Below are 22,429 nucleotides of genomic sequence, written 5' to 3'. Positions count from 1 at the left end.
CACGGGGCTTTCTGAGCATAGGACCCTATCGCACGCCCATGAAGCCAGCTCTGCCTGGAATGTTCAAAGATCTGAAGTTGCCACTTCTACCTTGTCATGCCGCTGAAGCTCTGAGGTAACAGTCACATCAACTTGGAACTTGAAGTTCAAAAAAATTTCGGATTCCACACACCTCCTCTAACCCCTCACCAGGTGCCTTCAGGATTGATTCCTTAGTCTTCATAACCATCCTCATAGGATTGAATGAGAAAGCAGGCTCAGAGAGCTCAAGTCACCTCCCCTGCTCATCCAGCTGGGAGGCAACAGAGCCAGGACTGGAACCCAGGTCTGCTTGTCTGCTTGCCAGTCCTTCCACTCTACTTGTAGCCTCTTCCCATGTGGCTCCCGGGATGGGGGCTTTTCCAGTGTCTAAACTATCTGGTTCATTCTGGGATCTATCCTAGCCCTGCACACATCCCTGAAACCAAGCTGAGCCCCTGTTAGAGACCAGGGAAGAGGCCTGGCCCCAGTTCCAGGTTAGTGGCTTCATGATCAAGGGTGTCCAGGTGTCATTCATTCATTCACTCACTTGTTCACTCACTGCGTGAGATCAGCTGACCACTGCCTCATCCTCTCCTCCAGGCTCCTCTTCTCCCATCACTTGGGACTCCAGCCAGTGCCCCATGGCCATGAACTGTGCACTTCTTGGCCCTTGCACATGCTGGTGCTCCTGTTTGGAATGCTCCTGTCACCCCTACACTTCTTTGCCTGCTGGAATCCTACCGAGCGCAAATGCCTGCTCTCAGGGACTCTCAGCCCAGAGTGTGCTCCCTGCCCCCTGCTCCCACGGCTTTCCCACCCTCGGCATGCCACATCAGAGCCTGCTCCATGGGTGTCTGTTGCCCCACCAAGCCTGTTGGGGACTCCTTCAAGGCAGCACTGTCCTTTATCACTCTGTCCCTTCTGCCTTGCACATGGTGGGTACTCAGTAGGGCTTCATGAATGAATGGACATCAGGCTCTGGTAGGCAGTAAAGTCACGGACCTTTCCACCCTTAGGGTCAGATTGTGGTAGAGTGCGATTGATCGGTGCTATAATAGCTTGTGGTGTGAACCCAGGTAGAAAATGAGTCATTTTCGGCCAGAGAAGGTGTGGGTTCATGTTGCATGTGGCCTTAAAAGGTTTCAGGGGTTGGTAGGTCAGAGAAGGGGTGGGTGCAAAGGGCAGAGCCCCGTTAGTGCTGGGGAGCACAAAACTGGTCACTTGTGAGTGAAAGTGTGTGTGTGTGAGAGAGAGAGAAAGAGTGGCAGCAGAGGCCAGTTTGGTAGGAATTTGGAGCAGTGGTTCCAATTGAGTGCATTACTCTCCAGGGCAAACAATTTTTTTTTAAAGAAGACTTTGAGGGGCCAGCCTGGTGGTGCAGCGGTTAAGTGTGCATGTTCCACTTTGGCAGCACAGGGTTTGCTGGTTTGGATCCCAGGTGCGGACATGGCACCACTTGGCAAGCCATGCTGTGGCAGGCATCCCACATATAAAGTAGAGGAAGATGGGCACGGATGTTAGCTCAGGGCCAGCCTTCCTCAGCGAAAAGAGGAGGATTGGCAGCGGATGTTAGCTCAGGGCTAATCTTCCTCAAAAAAAAAAAAAAAAAAAAGACTTCTTTAAAGAAGACTTTGAAAGAAAATCAGCTTGGTGAGGCTTTCTGGCTGCAGTCCCTTTCTGTCTCTCACACCTACATATCCTGCAGGGTAGAAGGCACCTGTTTGCTCTGGGTGGGCTCCAGGAAGGTGAAACAGAGCCTGTTTCCCAGAAAGTAGGTCATCCAGTAGGCAGGAGGCACTGAGGAGCGGAGTAAGTGATGAGTGACCCCCATGACAAAGACAGAGGGTCTTAGATCATCAGAGCTGGGAGGGATCTGAAGACTGAGGTCCATAGACGAGGAAGGGACTGATCCAAGGTTACTTCCAGCACTAGGGTCCAGGCTTAACCAGGGATCTCCTGGCTCCAGATCCTGGGCCTGTGCCTGCCCTACAACTTACTCCTTCCTGCCGAGGAGATGGGCCTGATAAAAGGGGCATGTTAGGGAACCACTGCATTGCCTGGATGGCCTGAAGCTCTCATGGTCCATCTTTCCTCCGATAGCCCTCAGGCCCCGTCCCCCATATTCCTGAGGATTTCCAGGGTCTTACATTCTCCTGGCCACCTCTGGCTTCCAAATTCTGCTCTCCTGACTTCCTGTATTGCTTCCCACAGCAGCTGTCTTTACTCAGTCTTTTTTTTTTTTTGAGGAAGATTAGCCCTGAGCTAACTACTGCCAATCCTCCTCTTTTTGCTGAGGAAGACTGGCCCTGAGCTAACATCCATGCCCATCTTCCTCTACTTTATATGTGGGACGCCTACCACAGCATGGCTTTTGCCAAGCGGTGCCATGTCCACAGCCAGGATCCGAACCAGTGAACCCTGGGCCACCGAGAAGTGAAAGTGCAAACTTAACTGCTGCCCCACCAGGCTGGCCCCTTTACTCAGTCTTTACTGCACTTTTCCCCCTGGTGGTCACTGCATGTATCTGTCAGGACGAGCTAGATTATGCTGCAGTTAAAAACAGCCCCCAAGTCTTAGTGACTTAAAACAACAAAGATTGCTTTCTCACTTACACGGTGTGTCCCTTCTGGGTTCTGCTCCACAGCGTTCTCATGCAGAGTCAGGGACGCACAGGCTGACAGGGCTCCCACCATCAGGAAATTTTCCAGTCCCATGGCAGGGGAGGGAATGTGGCGAATGATGTGTGACACCTCTACTCACATTTCTTTGGACAAAGCAAGTCACATGGCCACACCTGACTTCAGGGGACTGATAAGTACAGCCCTGCCATGTCCCAGGAGGAGGAGAACCAGAGTATCTGAGAAAGCCCTAATGACACCCAGCTGTGGCTCCTCCAGTCCCCAAGCCCCCGACATAGGCTGTTGGATGGACCAGGCTTTCCGAAAGGTTTGGATATAATAGAGGAGGTTTCCACTACTGAAACAGAAAACAGCTTAACAATGAATAGAAGACATCCCTGCTCTCAGGTCGCTCAGCCTTTCCTGCCACAAGGATTTCTCACTGACCTCCTCTCCTCACACTGACGTCTCTCTGCACACTCCCTAGTGCCATCTTGGTGGTGGTAGTGTCATTCATAATCTCTGTCTACCAAGACCCTTGCCCTGCACCCAGTGATGTGGTGGGGCCAGCTCATACCAGATTGCAAGAGCCAGTTAAATTTTCAAGAATTTTGCAAGCTCGTTATTCACCGTTTGGCAGCTTAAAATGGGCTATGGTAGGAAAGTTTACACTATGGAAATGGGCCAGTGCTACCAGTCAGAGTTTTTCTTTGAGAGAGCTGGTCGTTTATCCTTTACCAATATACTGTTGTCTACACCTTTTTTTTAGGACCAGCAACATACTTTGCTGGGCCCCGTGAAAAATGAAAAGGCAGGGCCCTTAAGAATTTCAAGGCAGCAACAGCAGAGCTTTAAACCAAGCATTAGGCCCTGCTAAGCGTGGGGCTGTGCACATGTCGCATATCCAGGACGCCAGCCCTGTCTCTACTCCCTCTGTACTCTACCCCTGGAGCCCTCATCTCCAGCCATCTCTCCCTAGAAATAATGGGAGGTCACACCCAAACAAAAGTCTGCACAGAATTTATTAAGCAATACTATCCAGCTCTGCCTTAGTCTCTTCTTTCCCATCTTAACAACCCTATCTGACCTCATCTTTCATAACCAAAAAGCTCCAAGGACCATCTAAAGGGAGCATCTACCTCTGAGAATACGCCTCGCCTCTTGTAGAATGATCAGTTTGGCACCATTTGAATGTTTCAGTAGCCATTTTTCTCCCATTTATGACTGGAAGTGAGTTGGGAGAGCTCAGGCAGCCCTAAAGGGCGGGGTAGGAGTTTAGAAGTGGTCGAGAGGTTTCACTGGCTGGGAGCACTCAGAACCCTGGAAGGCTGACTGCAAGAACCTGCAGAGATCTTTAGTTCAGGGTGTAAAGTAAAACTAGCCATGGAATCAGCTTTGCAAACCAGCTTTGACATGGAACCCCACTCTATAGAATAGGTCAGCGAGGAGACTGCTCTGGGGGAAGTAGGAGAGGGCAGCCTTGACCCCTCCCCATGCAGCGCCTCCTCATGGCCCAGCCTCGACGCCTTGAGTCCTGCTTCCCATGTCTCCTCCTGCCACACCCACCCCTGCTGCCCTGCACTCAACACCCTGTCCTACCCTGTGCCTTTGTTCACACCATCCCCTCTGCGCCAATTCCCTCCATCCCGTAGCCCACCCGTTGGACTCCTATCCTTTGAAACTACTTCTGGGTAGCCCTTGTTGCTTCCATGGTGAGACCCTCCCACTGCAGTAGGTGCACACCTCTGTTCTGGCCTTGCCTCGTTGGAGTGTAAGTTACCTGTGGGGTATCTGACCCCTTCAGAGGCTGGAAGCTCCTCCAGGGAAAGGTGCTGACTTACCCACCTCCAGCTGTGTCTCACCTGTGCCCAGCGGGGTGCCCACCACAGAGGCCCCATCAGGACGTCATCAGGGTTGGTGCAAGGGAAGATAGAGATGGGCACCTGTCGGGCTTGGAAGAGGTCAGAGGAAATCAAGAAGGAAGGGGAGAGAACTGAGCTATGTGGCAGCTGTTTGAAAAGTAAGAAATACAGAGATCTTTAACAAAATCTGGCTGCTGACAAAAAAGAACAAAACCTGGATTAATTCCTCCATCAATTACTGCACTGACTAAACACATTCTGGATTAAAGACACTATCTCCAGAGAGGGGAGTGGGGTTGGGCAGAAGCCAATGAGTGGTGCCCCTAAGGGGTGTGGCAAACAAGGGTTTGCCTCTGATGGGCCAAGAAAGTGACTGGGGTGGCGAGTGGGCAGGGCCCAGCTGAGATGCCAGGCATTGAGCTGGGTGGGCAGCCAGATCCAGACTTTAGCTGGCAAGTGGGGGTGTGAGCCAAAGTGCCAACTTTCGATGTCCATCACTGACAAGGATCAACTGAGCAGGCCCTGGGCATCAGCTAAGCCAGCCAGGATCCAAAGCAAGTGCATCCCCAGAAGGGACCTGCAGCATTGGAGAAAGGCTGCCTCTGCAAGCTCACGGGGGCTGGGGCTCCTGCCGCCGTCCTGATGCTGGCTTGTAGTAGGGATGGACCATGGCCCAACTTCTGTGGGGTCCCCAGGCTCACAGCTCTCCAGAGCTTTGTCCACCCGGCCTAATCCTTAAATAAAGACTCCAGGACTGGCGGTGTTGCTTGTGCACGGAGCAGAGCACCTGACTTGACTGTACCTGTTTTTTGCCTGGTCCCTTGTCAGTAGATGTCCCGGAATGCCTCTCTCTGAGAAGAGTGCCACCGGTTTTACATACAGACTACTTATACACACACACATCGCCATCCTAAAGAGAAAAGGATACCACACGCAAATCCCAGAACTGGCAGAGGAAGCAGACTGGCATGGAGGTGGTAACATCAGGGCAGTGAGGATGCTGACCTGGCATCCTTGTGTCTCTGAGCTCTCCCGGAGCCTGCAAGCCTGCGTGTGTGTGTGTGTGTGTCGTGTGTTTATTTTTCCCTTTGCCCTTTGGAGTTCAGATCAAAGAATCAGCTTTTATTTCAGTGTGCAAAGGTTCTCAGAATAAAAAAAAAAAAGCCTGTATTAACACTGAATATTTGTTCGTTAGATATTTCCAGCCGCTCTTCAAGCACAAGCCCGGGGTAATTTTAGCAAACTGGAAGTGGAGAGTGGGTAATGGTCCCATTTTGCTTTCAAAGTGCTCCATTCGCTCCATTGTCAGAGCTGTTCATTCTGTGGTTCAGCAAGTGGCCTTGAGGGGACAAATCCACTTGCTCTGAAAAGGGAGCAGGGAGCGGAGTTGGCTCTGTGGCATGCTTGTGATTTCCTGAGCTGCTCTCTTTAGACGTGTGTCCAAACAGCTCAGGGGTGTCTCTGTGCCCACTCAGCACCTTCCACTCCCTGCTCTCGTTGTACTGAGAGACTGAGCCCCCAGGGTAGGGGTTTGCTTTCAGGGCACAAACTGCTGGGAGAGGGGAGGGCCCCATGACAGCCCCCCTAGGTGGAAAACACCGGGGGGTGGGGGGGCCTCCAACAGACAAAGTGCTGGGTCATCACAGAGGGAGGGAGCAGAGAGCACCCCTGGAGAATGTAACCAGAGAGGGGCCTCTGGTGTGGCTGAGAGACAGACCATCCAGGGAGAGGGGAGACAGGCTGCCAGGCTGGGGCTGCCCCTGACTCCTGGGAGGACTCACCCTTCCTCTCTGGGCCTCAGTTTTCCTGTCCATAAATGGGTGACCCCCAGAGTCCTTCTAGCTTCCTCTATGTGGTTCAAGGCCAGCCCTGGGGCACTCCCAGCAGGTGGGAACTGGGGGTGCAAGGAAGGCTGGCAGCCAGAGCAGTTCCTATCCTCTGCTAGCTTCCTGGGCGTGCAACTCCCGTGTTTAGAAAAGCCTGTGTTTGGTTTAATGCTCTGCCATCACCATCTTGAAATTTTGTCATTTTTTAACAAGGGGTCTTGCATATTTGTTCTGCACTGGGCCCCACAGATTACATAGTCCATCCTGCTGATGGGGTTTTCACATAAGGTCTCACTTGAGAAAGGGGTTTCCTGCTAGAGTCCCACAGGCAGTGGCAGCCCCTGCCCTCTCCCTGGGCCCCTCAGCTCTGCTGGACTTGGAGGTGAGGGCCCCTTGGAGGGGCAGGAACTCCATGGCTGGAGCCTGCCCTGTGCCTTCCCTGTCGGTGAGCCCATCATGCATTTGCACCAGATCTGTACCAAGGACCGAAGGCCCTGTCTCCTGCTGGCCCATGCTGGGCCTGGGTGAGCAGCCAGCCCCTCCTGCCCACTGTCCCTGCCCTGCAACCTGAGAAGTCCCTCCTCCAGGCGGGCAGCGCTTTCATGCTCCCAGAGTATAATAGAGTGGCTCCGTACAAACCCACAGAATCCCTTAGAGGGAGCAGAAGAGGAAAGACAAGTTGGCAAAAGTTGTATTTCTAGGAGGAAGCAATATATTTTTAGTTTCTTATCTACTCCCCTCCCTTTTTTGTTGGGAAGGAAGATTGGCCCCTGAGCTAATGTCTGTGCCACTCTTCCTCTATTTTGTATGTGGGACACTGCCACCACATGGCTTGATGAGCAGTGTGTAGGTCCGTGCCCTTGATCTGAACCTGCGAACCCTGGGCTGCCAAAGCTGAGCACGGAAACTTAACTGCTATGCCACTGGGTCAGCTCCTACTTTTCCCTTTTAAAAATCATATATATGTACCAATTTGAGAAAATTTGACAATCCAGAAATGTACAAAATGCTAAAAACTATATCAACCATAGTTCTGCTTCCCAAAGATAACCACTGTAAACACTTTGGTGTGTTTTATTCCAATTTTTTTCTATGCATAGATCTTGGGTTTTTCCTTACCATTTTATTTACATAATGGCAAACATACTGCTTATAGAATTTGAATCTTGCTGTGGGTTTTTTTTTTAACTTAACATTATAGCACAAGTGTTTTCTTATGCTGAAATTGTGCTTTTTGATGGCTGTATAATGCTCCAGTACCTGTGAACATGCCATCATCCACACAGCCATCTCCCATCATTGGCTCTTAAAGCTGTTTGTTCCAGCTTTTTGTTACTAGAAACACTCATCTCTGCATGTGAAGTGTTCTCCATATGAGAGTGCGTCTCCTTGGGACAGGTTTCCAAAAGCAAAATGACTGACACAAAGGGTATAAACACGGTCAAGGCTCCCACTCCGTACACCTTGCGTCATTGCTCTCAGCTGGCTGCACCACCCTGACTGCCCCAGGGATGCATGGCAGGACTTCCTGCATCACACCTCTCTCACACTGAGTTTACCTTTTTGTTTTTCACTTTCTTAATTCAGGAGGTAAAGGTGGATGTTAGTGTCACCTCCACTATAGAGATGAGGCAACAGGCTCAGGGAGGTGAAGGGACGACTGAGGCCAGACACGGACTCTCCAGAGCTCCCCTGCCCTCCAGCCACGGAGGCTTCTAGGGTGAGCTGGACACTTGTTTTGTTTTCTTGAAGTCAAGGAGCCCTGCTTTTCTCCAAGGTCACAATAAGAAGCAGCCCTAGAGAGGCGAGGTCTGCGCTCTCTGTAGTTGCATGGTTGATGGTGCTGTCCATCGGTTAGTTGAATGCCCTGTGTAAGAGCTCCCACTTAGAGTTTAGTGTTTTCTTTTTTAATGGGGTTTATAAGCAGAGGGTTCAGTGGGTCCATCCCTGCCAATCAAGTATCGCAGGGTAGGTTTGGGGAGATTGGTTGGGCTTTTGGGGGCTGGAAGGCAGGAGGTTGAGATAGAGCAGGCCAACAGAAGACCCACCTTGCTGGACCTGGGGAGGCTGGAAGGATAGGGATGTGTGGACAAAGGGACATACAGATGAAGGGACAGTGACTCAGGAAGACATGTCATGTTGGGGGGAAGCCCTGGAATGGGGGACTTAGGCCAGCTAATGACTCACCTCATGACCTTGGATGGGTCACTTCTGTCACAGGCAGGACACTCTGGGTGGGAGGCCTCTTGGGGAAGCCAGGGCCAAAGGGAATGTGGAGCTGCCATGCAGTTACCACAGGGACCTCAGCCGACCCCACCAAAGCTCTGGAGCTGGGGTGGCCCTTCAGACCCTTCAGGTGGTGGGGCACACCGCAGCGCCCATGACAGCTCTCTCTGACCCTCCAATACACAGGTGTCATACTAGAGAGGGCCTCATCTCTAAAAGTCTATGATTCTGATGTGGTCCCAATGCCTGGGGCCACCTAGCTGACCCTGGAGAGGGCAGTGGTGCCAGAGTTGTCCCCAAAGGCCTGGGTGTCTCTGGGGCGGGAGGTCTGAACCTGGGCCTGACCTCCCTGGGTGGGGCTGGGTGAGCCAAGGGCCTGTGGGGCTTCTGTCTCCCCGAGGGTGCCCCTGGCTGCCCTCTCACCTCCCCTTCTTCCAGCAGACTTGTTCCATATCCTGCTGCCCATGCTCAACATCTATCAGGAGTTGCTCCCCAGCCACCAGTACAGCCTGAAGATCCTGGCCCACTACAAGTGAACAGCGACTGTGACAATCTGCTGAAGCACCAGGAGGCCAAACCAACTGTGAGGAGAGGATGCTGGAGACCTTCCTCACTGACCCCATGTTCCAGGTGGTGCCCAGCGCTGTTCTTGAGGGTGCATGCCTGGGGAGCCTGCTGGGGGCCCATGGCAATGAAGGCCGCAACTGGGAGGAAGCCACAGCCCTAACAGCCCCCAGCCCTGGGCTGCCTGGAGAATGTGGTTGGAGCCAGCCCCTGACCCGGCTGACCGCAGGGCTGTCCAGCTCCACAGAGCAGGCAGTGTGGGAAGATGAGGGGAGCTCCTGGTCCTGAGCTCACCTCCAGGCCCTGTCTCCTGCCGGGGTAGAGCCTCAAGCTCTGGGCTCCTGTCCCAGACAAGACCCTGAGGATCCTCCAAGTTAGAGTCTGGGATCAGAAGTGCTGTGGGTATCCGTCCTCAGCCCTGCTCTAGGAGTGCTGGGAGCTGAGAGAACCAGTCTCTTCCCCCTTTTTCTCTCTCTCTATGCCTCTACATCGCTGCTCTGTCTCTTTCTTGTATCATCACTGTCTCTCCTTGCCTCTGTCTCCCTGTCCCTCTATCCTTCCCCATTCTTGCCTCTGTCCCCCTACCTTTCCCTGCCGCAGATCCCAGGCACATCCTGACACTGCATGAGCTCCTGGCCCACTTTTCATGAGCACATTGAGCCGACAGCCTGAATGATGCCGAGGCTAAGCTGTAGGAGCTGCGCGGGTGAGCCCGGCCCTGCGCCCCCACCAGTGCACAGGCCAGGGCTTAGGATGCTCCTCAGTGGGAGTTTGCTGAGCCCCAGATGGTAAAAGCTCCTGTTCAGGCTAGGATTCTAAGGGGTGAGGGTTGGGGGACCCCCAGCCTACCCCACCTGGAGCAGTCTGAGGAGTTTACAGCTCAAGCCCAAGTGGGCACCTGGTGGGGTGTGGTGGGTGGTGTGCTGTCCCTGGCACAGAGGGGGTTCAAGGAAGGACCCTGGGCACTCACGTGGGCCCATCTGCCAGGACAGGGATCTGCCCCAGGACTCACAGATACTCTCTGCCAAATCCTTTGTTCTCCAGTGTCAAGGTGTCAAAACCTGTGGTATAGGAGCCCCACAGGGGGTCCTGGGTGACGGGCCTTCATGTGCCCAAGGCTCCAGTCAACAGCAGGCAGTGTCATGGGTGGACAAGCCTGTGGCTTGTCCAGTGTCGGAGGCCCCAGACCTCTAGTTGAGGCCCCTCAGCTGCCCCTTTTTCAGTCCCTGAAGCCTAGGGGGACCTTCCTGTGCTGGGCAGAAGCAGAGGGACCAGGGAGGAGGCGCCGACAACAGTTCAGGCAGCAGCTGACAGTGGCCTGCACCAGGTGGTGGCAGTGGAGGCGAGGAGGAGGGTCAGATTCTGGATGTGTTTTGCAGATGGAACCGACAGGAGTTTCTGATGCATTAGATGTGGGGAGGGAGAAGATTGGAGTCAAGGGTGATTCCAGAGCTTTTGGCTGAGCAACCAGAAGGTTGGAGTTGCTGCTAACCGAGATGGAGAAACCTGCAGGAGGGGCAGAAGTCTTTCTTGCTGCATTGGAGCTTTACTGGGGGATGTGGAACCTGAGATGGACAACAGTGGTGGAGATGACAAGTAGGGAGTAGGGTGTTTGAGTCTGGAGTTTAAGGGAGCCAGACATTCAAGTCATCAGCTGGGAGATGGTATTTAAAGTCACAAGCCTGGTGAGATCACCAGGGGAGTGAGTTTAGGCAGGAACGAGATACGAACCAAGAGCTGAGCCCTGGGGCCTCCACCATATGGAGGCCAAGAGATGACAAGCAGCCTTGTACTCAGAGATGGGCTGCCAGAAGCTGCAAAGGAGGGTCGTTCTACAGCACGTGGTGTCATGTCCCCAGACCTGCCAACCACTCAGTGCCCTAAATGGCTTCCCAAGTCCAGTGAGAGCAGCCATTGAGGCCACGGCTCCCAGCTGGGCAGAGGGAGGACCAGGCTGGACCAGGGCAGGACACAGGCCTAGAGTAGAGGTCCATTCAGAGAGAGGATATAGTCAGAGTGTCATTGCAGACTAACAAAAATCATTGCAGGGTGGAGACTCCAGCCTCTCATGCCCCAAGGAGCCAAATCCTGTGCATTTCCCCAAGGAGAAGACTGGGGGCTCCAGTGAGGCTCCTCATCACTGGGATGCCCTGCCCCGGTGCAGGCAGGGGTGAGGAAGGCACATGGGTGCCAAAGTATTTGGCATAAGACCCCAAACTGCTTTCCCCCAGTGTTTGTCCCACCTGACCACCTGTACCTGGCCTGAACCCAGCCCTAGTGGCACAGAAGAGGATTTCCTATTGCCATGACAACAGCCCTTTCATCTCCTCTCTCCCTCCCATGGGGACTGAGGAAAGCTCCCAGCCCAGCAGGAAGCCATCAGGTAACCAACCTTCCCTGGCTGTGCTCAGAAACGCTCCTCCCCTGGGCTGGCTCTCTCCTACCTCTGGCCTTTGTCCCGCTTTTTCTCCTGAACCTTATCTCCTGGGTTCACTGATAACCCAGGTCATCGCTTCCAGTTCCCCCAGGAGCCTGTGGCCCTGGAAACCCCTGCTGCCTTCCCGGAGCCTCCCCAGCTGCATGTGCATGTGGGTCCATCGACACGAACCCCAGCCTGGGGCTGGCACTCATCCTGAGCAGCTGCAGTTTACACGTGTCTAACAGCGAAACTGGTTTTGCTACTGTGGAATCTCCCCTTTGATTTTTAGCACATACAGTCCTCCTCAGCAAAATCCCCACCCTCACCAAAGGAAATGCTTCTGCTTACTTTTGCTTCCTTCCCAGAATGAATCCCTACCCAGGGAACTAGCATATCCTTCAAAGGTGCCTCCCTGTCCCATGTTCCTTCCAGAAGAACGCTAGGGCCTGGGCTTCTGAGAAGAGCATTGCTGGGAGGGGGGACTGAGGCTCCTAAGGAAGAGACCCCACTCAATGCCCCAGTCTGATAACCAGAAAAAATAACGGACAATATATATTTTTTTTAATTAATGTTATGATAGATTACAACCTTGTGAGATTTCAGTTGTACATTTTTGTTAGTCATGTTGTGGGTACACCACTTCCCCCTCTGTGCCCTCCCCCCACCCCCCCTTTTCCCTGGTAACCACCGATCAGATCTCCATATCAATATACTAAATTCCACCTATGAGTGGAGTCATATAGAGTTCGTCTTTGTCTGACTGGCTTATTTCGCTTAACATAATACCCTCGAGGTCCATCCACGTTGTTGTGAATGGGCCAATTTTGTCTTTTTTTATGGCTGAGTAGTATTCCATTGTGTATATATACCACATCTTCTTTATCCAATCATCAGTTTCTGGGCATGTAGGCTGGTTCCATGTCTTGGCTATTGTAAATAATGCTGCGATGAACATAGGGGTGCAACGGACTCTTGAGATTTCTGATATCAGGTTCTTAGGATAGATACCCAGTAATGGGATGGCTGGGTCATAGGGTATTTCTATTTTTAACTTTTTGAGAAATCTCCATACTGTTTTCCATAGTGGTTGTACCAGTTTGCATTCCCACCAACAGTGTATGAGGGTTCCTTTTTCTCCACAACCTCTCCAACATTTGTCACTCTTGGTTTTGGATGTTTTTGCCAATCTAACGGGTGTAAGGTGATATCTTAGTGTAGTTTTGATTTGCATTTCCCTGATGATTAGCGATGATGAACATCTTTTCATGTGTCTATTGGCCATATTCATATCTTCTTTTGAGAAATGTCTGTTCATGTCCTCTGCCCATTTTTTGATCGGGTTGTTTGTTTTTTTGCTGTTAAGCCGTGTGAGTTCTTTGTATATTATGGAGATTAACCCTTTGTCGGATAAGTGGCTTGTGAATATTTTTTCCCAATTAGTGGTCTCTTTTTTTGTTTCAATCCTGTTTTCCCTTGCCTTGAAGAAGCTCTTTAGTCTGATGAAGTCCCATTTGTTTATTCTTTCTATTGTTTCCCTCAACTGAGGAGTTAACAGTGTCCGAAAAGATTCTTTTGAAACTGATGTCAAAGAGTGTACTGCCTATATTCTCTTCCAAAAGACTTATTGTCTCAGGCCTAATCTTTAGGTCTTTGATCCATTTTGAGTTTATTTTGGTGTGTGGTGAAAAAGACTGGTCAATTTTCAATCTTTTGCATGTGGCTGTCCAGTTTTCCCAGCACCATTTGTTGAAGAGACTTTCTTTTCTCCATTGTAGGCCCTCTGCTCCTTTGTCGAAGATTAGCTGTCCATAGATGTGTGGTTTTATCTCTGGGCTTTCAATTCTGTTCCATTGATCTGTGGACCTGTTTTTGTACCAGTACCATGCTGTTTTGATCACTGTAGCTTTGTAGTATGTTTTGAAATCGGGGATTGTGATTCCGCCGGCTTTGTTTTTCTTGCTCAGGATTGCTTTAGCAATTCGCGGTCTTTTGTTGCCCCATATGAATTTTAGGATTGTTTGTTCAATATCTGTGAAGAATGTTCTTGGGATTCTGATTGGGATAGCATTGAATCTGTATATTGCTTTAGGTAGTATGGACATTTTAACTATGTTTATTCTTCCAATCCATGTGGAAGGAATGTCTTTCCATCTCTTTATGTCATCGTCAATTTCTTTCAAGAAAGTCTTGTAGTTTTCATTGTATAGATCCTTCACTTCCTTGGTTAAGTTTATCCCAAGGTATTTTATTCTTTTCGTTGTGATTGTGAATGGGATTGAGTTCTTGAGTTCTTTTTCTGTTAGTTCATTGTTAGTGTATAGAAATGCTACTGATTTATGCACGTTAATTTTATACCCTGCTACTTTGCTGTAGTTGTTGATTATTTCTAATAGTTTTTCTGTGGATTCTTTGGGGTTTTCTATATATAAGATCATGTTGTCTGCAAACAACGAGAGTTTTACTTCTTCGTTACCTATTTGGATTCCTTTTATTTCTTTTTCCTGCCAAATTGCTCTGGCCAGCACCTCCAGTACTATGTTGAATAGGAGTGGTGAAAGTGGGCACCCTTGTCTTGTTCCTGTCCTCAGAGGGATGGCTTTCAGTTTTTGTCCATTGAGTATGATGTTGGCTGTGGGTCTATCATATATGGCCTTTATTATGTTGAGGTACTTTCCTTCTATACCCATTTTACTGAGGGTTTTTATCATAAATGGGTGTTGGATCTTGTCGAATGCTTTCTCTGCATCTATTGAGATGATCATGTGGTTTTTGTTTTTCATTTTGTTGATGTAGTGTATCACGTTGATTGACTTGCGGATGTTGAACCATCCCTGTGTCCCTGGTATAAATCCCACTTGATCATGGTGTATAATCTTTTTGATGTATTGCTGTAATCGGTTTGCCAAAATTTTGTTGAGGATTTTTGCATCTATGTTCATCAGTGATATCGGCCTGTAGTTCTCCTTCTTTGTGTTGTCCTTGTCAGGTTTGGGGATCAGGGTGATGTTGGCTTCATAGAATGTGTTAGGGAGTTCTCCATCTTTCTCAATTTTCTGGAACAGTTTGAGGAGAATAGGTATTAAGTCTTCTTTGACTGTTTGGTAGAATTCTCCAGAGACGCCGTCTGGTCCTGGACTCTTATTTTTGGGGAGGTTTTTGATTACCATTTCTATTTCCTTACTTGTGATTGGCCTATTCAGATTCTCCATTTCTTCCTGATTCAGTTTGGGGAGATTGTAGGAGTCTAGGAATTTGTCCATTTCTTCCAGGTTGTTCAATTTGTTGGCATATAGTTTTTCATAGTATTCTCTTATGATCTCTTGTATTTCATTGGTATCTGTTGTGATTTCTCCTCTGTCATTCCTAATGTTATTAATTTGCGATTTCTCTCTTCTTTTCTTGGTGAGTCTGGCTAGGGGTTTGTCAATTTTGTTAATTCTTTTGAAGAACCAACTCTTTGTTTCATTGATCCTTTCTATTGTCTTTTTTGTTTCAATATCGTTTATTTCTGCTCTTATTTTTATTATTTCCCTCCTTCTACTGACTCTGGGCTTTGTTTGTTCTTCTTTTTCTAGTTCTGTTAGGTGTCGTTTGAGGTTGCTTATGTGAGCTTTTTCTTGTTTAGTGAGGTGGGCCTGTATTGCGATGAATTTCCCTCTTAGGACTGCTTTTGCTGCATCCCAAATGTTTTGGTATGTCGTGTTCTCATTTTCATTAGTCTCCAGATAAAATTTGATTTCTTCTTTAATTTCTTCAATGATCCATTGTTTGTTGAGAAGCGTGTTGTTTAGTCTCCACATTTTTGCACCTTTCTCTGCTTTTTTCTTGTAGTTGATTTCTAGTTTAATAGCATTATGATCAGAAAAGATGCTTGATATTATTTCAACTCTCTTGTATTTATTGATGTTTGCTTTGGTTCCCAAAATATGGTCAATCCTTGAGAATGTTCCATGTGCACTTGAGAAGAATGTGTAACCTGCTGTTTTTGGATGAAGTGTTCTATATATATCTATTAAGTCCATCTGGTCTAATTTTTCATTTAATTCTATTATTTCCTTGTTGATTTTCTGTCTGGATGTTCTGTCCATTGGTGTTAATGGTGTGTTGAGGTCCCCTACTATTATTGTATTGTTGTTGATGTCTTCTTTTAGTTCTATTAAGAGTTGCTTTACAAATTTTGGTGCTCCTGTGTTGGGTGCGTATATATTTATAAGTGTTATGTCTTCTTGTTGGAGAGTCCCTTTTATCATTATATACTGTCCCTCTTTATCTTTCTTTATCTGTTTTGCTTTGAAATCTACCTTGTCTGATATTAGTATAGCGACACCTGCTTTCTTTTGTTCATTATTAGCTTGGAGTATTGTTCTCCATCCCTTCACTCTGAGTCTGTGTTTGTCTTTGGGGCTGAGGTGTGTTTCCTGGAGGCAGCATATTGTTGGATCTTGTTCTTTGATCCATCCTGCCACTCTGTGTCTTTTGATTGGGGAGTTCAATCCATTTACATTTAGAGTGATTATTGAGATGTGGGGGCCTACCACTACCATTTTGTGTCTTGTTTTCCGGTTTTCTTCAGTTTCCTTTGTTTCTCGTCCCATGGTTTAATCTGTTCTGATGTAGAGCTGCTACTCTCTGTTGTTGTCCTTCTACTTATCTCCTCTGCTCTTGGTTTTGTAGCCCCTTTCCTTTTTTGGATTTTTCAGGAATGAGGGTTTTCCTGAGGATTTCCTGAAGAGGAGGTTTTGTGGCAATGAACTCCCTTAATTTTTATCTATCTGCGAAAGTTTTTATTTCTCCATCGTATTTGAAGGATATTTTCGCTGGGTAGAGAATTCTCGGCTGTAGATTTTTGTCCTTCAGATTTTTGAATATATCATTCCACTCTCTTCTAGCCTGTAAAGTTTCTGCTGAGAAATCTGCTGATAGCCTGATGGGGGTTCCTTTGTAGGTTAGTTTCTTTTGCCTGGCTGTCCTTAGTATTTTCTCCTTGTCATTGACTTTTGCTAGCTTCACTACTATATGGCGTGGAGTTGGTCTTCTTGCATTGATAAAGTTTGGAGATCTATTGGCTTCTGTCACCTGAAGATCCATCTCCCTGACCAGATTTGGGAAGTTCTCAGCCATTATTTCTTTGAATAGGCTTTCTGCCCCTTTCTCCTTCTCTTCTCCCTCTGGTATACCTATAATCCTTACGTTGCATCTCCTAATTGTGTCTGATAATTCTCGGAGAGTTTCTTCATTTCTTTTTAGTCTTGCTTCTCTCTCCTCCTCTGCCTGCAGCAATTCTATATTGCCATCTTCCAAATTGCTAATTCTTTCCTCCATATTATCGGCCCTACTGTTCAGAGCATCTAGATTTTTCTTAATCTCCTCTATTGTGTTCTTCATTTCCAATATTTCTGTTTGGTTCTTCTTTATTGTATCAAACTCTTTTGTGACATAGCTCCTGAACTCGTTGAGTTGACGGTCAGAACTCTCTCTTAACTCATTGAGAATTTTAATGATGGCTGTTTTGAAGTCATCATCATTTAGGTTATATATCTCATTTTCTTTGGGATTGTTTTCTGTGTATTTGTTACTTTCTTTCTGTTCTGGAGATTTAATGTATTTTTTCATATTGCTTGATGTTGTTGATTTGTGCCTCCGCATGGAGATAGAGTTTAGTTGCTCCTTTCACTTGTTTCAGCTGCTGTGGTGGGGGAGCAGCTGTTTATACTGCACCAACCAGGAACCCTGTCCGCAGTTGCTAACTGGGCCTGGGCCCCTCCTCGTAGCCACAGTGGCCCTTTGGATTCCCTCCTCTGCTGTGGGGGCCGTCACCGGGGGGCTTCAGGCTGCTGGTGCCTACTGTTGCAGCCCACCTAGATGTGCTCTCTCCTTGGGGTCTGCAACGGTGTTATGGGCTTTTCCAGCAGCCAGGGGTGGGATCACTTATATTTGTCGCTCCGTTGCTGTCGGCACCCACAAAATCTCACTTGTCCTCTATGGGTCGTAGGAGAGCTATTGGCATCTTCTACAGTCTGTGGTTAGTTCACCTAGCTATGCTGCTTTTGCCCTGGGGTCTTCCAGCCTTGTGGCTGGTTGCTGGGTGCCTTCTACTGGTGCTGTGCAGAGGCTTTCCCTAAGGCTGCTGTGAGCCTGTAGGGTTTCCCCCTAGGCTACGAAGCTGGGTCTCTGGAACTGCCCCCAGCCCCAGTCCTCTCCGAGATCTCCGGCTATCCCTAGACCCACGGGGCGGGCAACGGCAGCTGGGGGTCGCCCCGCCCTCTGGGATTCTCTCCGGGCCTCTCCCGGAGCCATGAATGCTCGTCGTGGCCCCTCTGCTAATGGCAGACAGAGAGTTTTGTCTGCTGCCCGGGCGGAACTTTGGCGCTTCCTGTCCGGGTCGCAGAGCCGGCCTTTGAAACTTCCCCCAGCCCTGGTCCTCTCCGAGATCTCCGGCAATCCCTAGTCCCACGGGGCGGGCAACGGCAGCTGGGAGATCTCCGTACCCTCAGCGACTCTCTCTGGGACCCTCTGGGTGCCGCGAACACCAGTCGGTGTCTCCCCGCCAATGGCGGGGAGAGACTCTCCCCGCGGGCTCAGGTGTGCAACTCCAAAGTTTCCCTCTGCGTTTAGGAGTAATTGCAGGGGGTTTAGGTAGGGTTCTGGTCACCTGTTTCCACCGTCGCTCCTCTGTTGTGTGCTCGCTCCTGCCCTAGATGTGTGTAGATCCTCTGGGGGCGTCCGTTGGAAGAAAGCCGCTTGCGGGTACTAGGCTGCTCGTCGGGGTCGGAGAGTTTTCACCTATTTCCACATCCTCCCGGAGGAAAGTCCATCCGCCTTCCGATGTATAGTCGCGTGGGTCTCTCAGACGTCCTGAGATGCTGTCTGGATATCCTTTGTCAAGTGATAAGTGTCCAAATAATTGTAGACTCGAAGGGGGAGAGACAAAGAGGACTACTCATGGCACCATCTTGGATCTCCCACGGACAATATTTTTATGATAACACCTTTGCGACCAGTGATAATAGCAACAGCGATCACTACCCTTTATTCAAGCACCTGTCATGTGCTGGGCACGAGGTCGGCATGTGAACTACATTGTCTTTCATCCGTGCTCAGACATTCTACAATGAGGAACTGAGGCTCAGAGGGGTTGAATAACTTGCTCAACATCAAGCTGATTTCGTTAATCACGGATCCAGCTCAACCAGTGTCATCTCTCGCTGTTGTGAGGTTTAAATTGTACAATGTCTATGAGAGAACTTTGTAAGCTACACGTAACTTTGTAACCAGCCCTCTTGGTGGTCTGGTCTTAATTGTAGAATTTGAGGCATCAGCAGACAAATAAGAGGTTTTGTGTTTTCTTGGAGTAGGTGGGGTACTTTTTCCAGATGCTCCTCCCGCCAAAATTACTAACTTCATAAGACTCCTGAAAACTCAGCAAGGCTCTTAGCAAAGTGGGCGACTCATATCCCCTTTTTCCCACCAATGCTACTTTAAAAAAGCAGTTAAATGGCGCCACCTCCTGGAGAGGAGTGTGTTGTGGCAGTCAGGACAGGGACAAACAGGAGAGTTGTCCTTATTCTCAGATTCAAGGGCAAGCTGTGTCCTGCTCCCCATGAGACGTGCTGGAGCCTGCAGAAGTAAACTGAAGTCAGTCTTTCCGTGAGCCAGCTGGATTGCCAGGCGCTCCAAAACTAAGCCATTCCAGGGCCCAAACATTAAGAAAACAACTATATAAAGTGCATTGGGGGTGGGGGGTGGAGATAGCAAGTGCAAAGGCCCTAAGGCAAGATGGATGGGTGGAGTTCTATGGATGGAGATAAGGCCAGTAATTGTGTGGGGGGCAGAGTAATGAAGAAAACTTGTTTCCTGTCCTCCCATCCTCCTCCCAATTTTGCCATCTCTGTTCCGTGTGGTTTAGACTTTTAAATCAGACCTGCTTTCTAGCTGTTAACCTCCATTTCCTTCTCTTTGAAATAGGAACACCTGCCTCCTTGGGCTGTCAGAAGGGTGACGTGAAGTCACCCCCACAGAGTGCCTGGCACACAGTGGGCATTCAGTATGTGTGTTCTCTCCAGCTTGTGACCACAGGCTCACCTGAGAGTTCTGGGCACAGCCTTTCTTCCTGGGTCTGGCCAGAGGCCAGCATTCCCTCCTCCTTGAGAGGCAGGAGCCTGTCTGATTTATCTCCCTACAGGATAATGCACAATGACGTAGAGGAGACAGAGAACACCTGGGAAAGCAAAGGCACATGATTGTCGAAGGCTGTGAGATCTCCTGGACACCAGCCAGACTTTTGTGAGACCGGGTTTGGCACCCATCCTCCTCCCAACCTCAAGGTAGGCCCCAGCAGTGGTGGCACTCAGGGACACCACCAGTTGGTTGGGCTGCCAGTGTGATCGTGGAGTATTCTGGGGCTGCTGGAGGAATGTGATGGCGAGATGTAGGTGTCGGAATCTACATACATGGATGCAGATGTTACTGGTTTCTCTCTAATGTAAACATGATCCTTTGCAGATGCCCTTGGTGTGTTTCTTATAAGTCATAGTAAACAATGACATATCCTTTTGGGAGAAAGTTGGGTGGAGGGTGAGGACAGACACTGATTGGCCCCATGAATCACAAGCATTTTCAGTGTCCGAGGGGAAGTCGGTTGGGGTCAGTCCCTCTGTCCCTTGCTCATCATCCTTGGCCTGTTGTGGGAGGCCATGATCACAGTGTTCTCACCAGGAGAAGGTTTCCTCCACCCTCAGCCTCCGCTCACCTTGGGAGCAGCGTTTGAGTGGCACAGCCCTGTGAGAGGGGCAGCTAGAGGCTCTCTGTGGCTCAGGGACTGACTTCCAACTCAGACACATTAGAGCTGTGATGCACTGGAAGGTCACCTTTTCAGAATCCACATTCTGTGGGAGCCGCAGCTTCTGCTTTCATGCCCTCGAAGTGACCTCTGCCTCCTATGGACCTTCTGAGTTCCTTCTGTGCAGCCCTGGGACTCTCTGGGCAGATGCAAAGCTCACCAGCACCTCCTGCTGTCTGCGCAGCTGCCTTTGGCCCCTGCTGACCTTAGCAAGTCTATTGTGGACTTGGAGTTTTGTTCCCAGCATGTATGTGGCCCCCATGCCCTTTCCTGAGGCCCATCCTATGACCTGCTCAGCCCAGAGCCTGCCTACCTGCCTCCTGGCTCCTCCTGAGCTACACTGGGCCCAAGATGGAAGTGGCCCAAAGAATGACCTCTCCTGGGATGGGCAGTGTCCCCACAGTCCAGGAATTGGCTCCACTGCCCTGAGCCTAAGCATTTCCTCTCCTCCTGAGGGGCTGGGCTGGACCTGGAGACCAGACAGGAGGACCTAGCCATCCCTTTCTCACTTGTTCAGTCATGCAACCAACACTGACGCCTGCCCTGTTCGTGCCAGGCCAATGTGGGGCTCTAGGGACACCCACAGAATAGACCCTGCCACACCCTCCAGAAACAGACTGTGTAAGGGGGAAGAGTCATGAAGAGACAAGTGCAGGAAAGAGTTCCAGGCAGTGATGGGCATGGGCAGGAGGCAGAGTGGTGGCCCAGAGGAGGAGTGGGAAGATGGACAGTCAGGGAGGGCATCCTGAGGAGGTGCCACTGGAGTCAAGTCTTGAAGGATAAGGAGGAGTTCACACAGTGGATGGGGTGAAAGAAGGGCTTTCCAGGCCAACGAGTGGCACTCAGGGAGCCACAGGTGACTTGACCTAGAAACAAAGGAAATGCAGGAAAATGGGACAACGAGTGACAGAATGACAGTAAGCCCTCATACATCAATAATCACACTAAATATAAATGAATTGAATTCTCCAATGAAAAGATGCAGAGTGGTGAGATGGATTAAAGAACAAGATCCAACAATATGCTGCCTCCAGGAAACACATCTCAGCTCCAATGACAAACACAGGCTCACAATGAAGGGGTGGAAGATACTCCAAGCTAATGGCAAACAAAAGAAAACAGGTGTGACAATACTTATATCAGACAAAGTAGTCTTCAAGATAAGGTCAGGTAAAGAGAGACAAAGAGGGGCTGTATATAATGATCAAAGGGACACTCCACCAAGAAGAAATAATGCTTATAAATATCTATGCACCCAACACAGGAGCACCAAAGTTCATAAAGCAACTATTAACAAACCTAAAGAAGATATTAAAAATAACACAATAATAGTAGAGGACCTCAACACTCCACTCACATCAATGGATAGGTCATCCAGACAGAAAATCAACAAGGAAACAGTGGAATTAAATGAAAAGCTAGACCAGTTGGACTAACAGACATATGTAGAACACACCATCCAAAAACAGCAGAATACACATTATTCTCAAATGCGCATGGAACATTCTCAAGGAGAGACCATATGTTGGGAAACAAGGCAAGCCTCAATAAATTTAATAAAATTGAAATAATAACAAGCATCTTTTCTGATCATAATGCTATAAAGCTAGGAATTAATTACAAGAAAAAAGGTGAGGAAGGGACAAAGATGTGGAGACTAAACAACATGCTATTGAAGAAGCAAGGGATCATTGATGAAATTAAAGGAGAAATAAAAAAATATCTGGAGACAAATAAAAATTATAACCTGCCATACCAACTCATATGGGATGCAGCAAAAGCTGTATTAAGAGGGAAATTCAGGGACTGGCCTGGTGGCGCAGTGGTTAAGTGCACAAGTTCTGCTTTGGTGGCCCAGGGTGTGCCAGTGTGAATCCTGGGTGTGGACATGGCACCGCTTGACAAGCCATGCTGTCGTAGGTGTCCCACATATAAAATAGAGGAAGATGGGCACAGATGTTAGCTCAGGGCCAGTCTTCCTCAGCAAAAAGAGGAGGATTGGCAGATGTTAGCCCAGGGCTAGTCTTCCTCGGAAAAAAAAAAAAAAGAGGGAA

The 22,429-nt window shown here is 49.2% G+C and overlaps 1 protein-coding gene across 5 annotated transcripts in view; it reads left to right on the top strand.

The window, feature by feature from the left end:
• Nucleotides 1-22,429, top strand: part of LOC139075016 (ras-specific guanine nucleotide-releasing factor 1-like) — a 26,368-nt gene extending 3,939 nt beyond the window's left edge. For 2 of the 5 annotated variants that reach the window (XM_070568951.1, XM_070568952.1), the window contains exons 4-5: nt 7,915-8,047; nt 8,995-12,280. In XM_070568951.1, the coding sequence (XP_070425052.1) occupies nt 7,915-8,046 (132 nt within the window). In that variant the 3' untranslated portion in view covers nt 8,047; nt 8,995-12,280. Of the gene's footprint in view, nt 1-7,914; nt 8,048-8,994; nt 12,284-19,718 lie in introns of those variants that run through there. The other 3 variants (XR_011525008.1, XR_011525007.1, XM_070568950.1) reach the window with 3 other exon arrangements.

This window comes from Equus przewalskii, chromosome 13 (genome assembly GCF_037783145.1).
Source record: "Equus przewalskii isolate Varuska chromosome 13, EquPr2, whole genome shotgun sequence".
In the NCBI taxonomy this organism is placed as follows: domain Eukaryota; kingdom Metazoa; phylum Chordata; class Mammalia; order Perissodactyla; family Equidae; genus Equus; species Equus przewalskii.
Note: the sequence above shows the minus strand (reverse complement) of the source record. Positions and strands in the feature narration are given on the sequence as shown.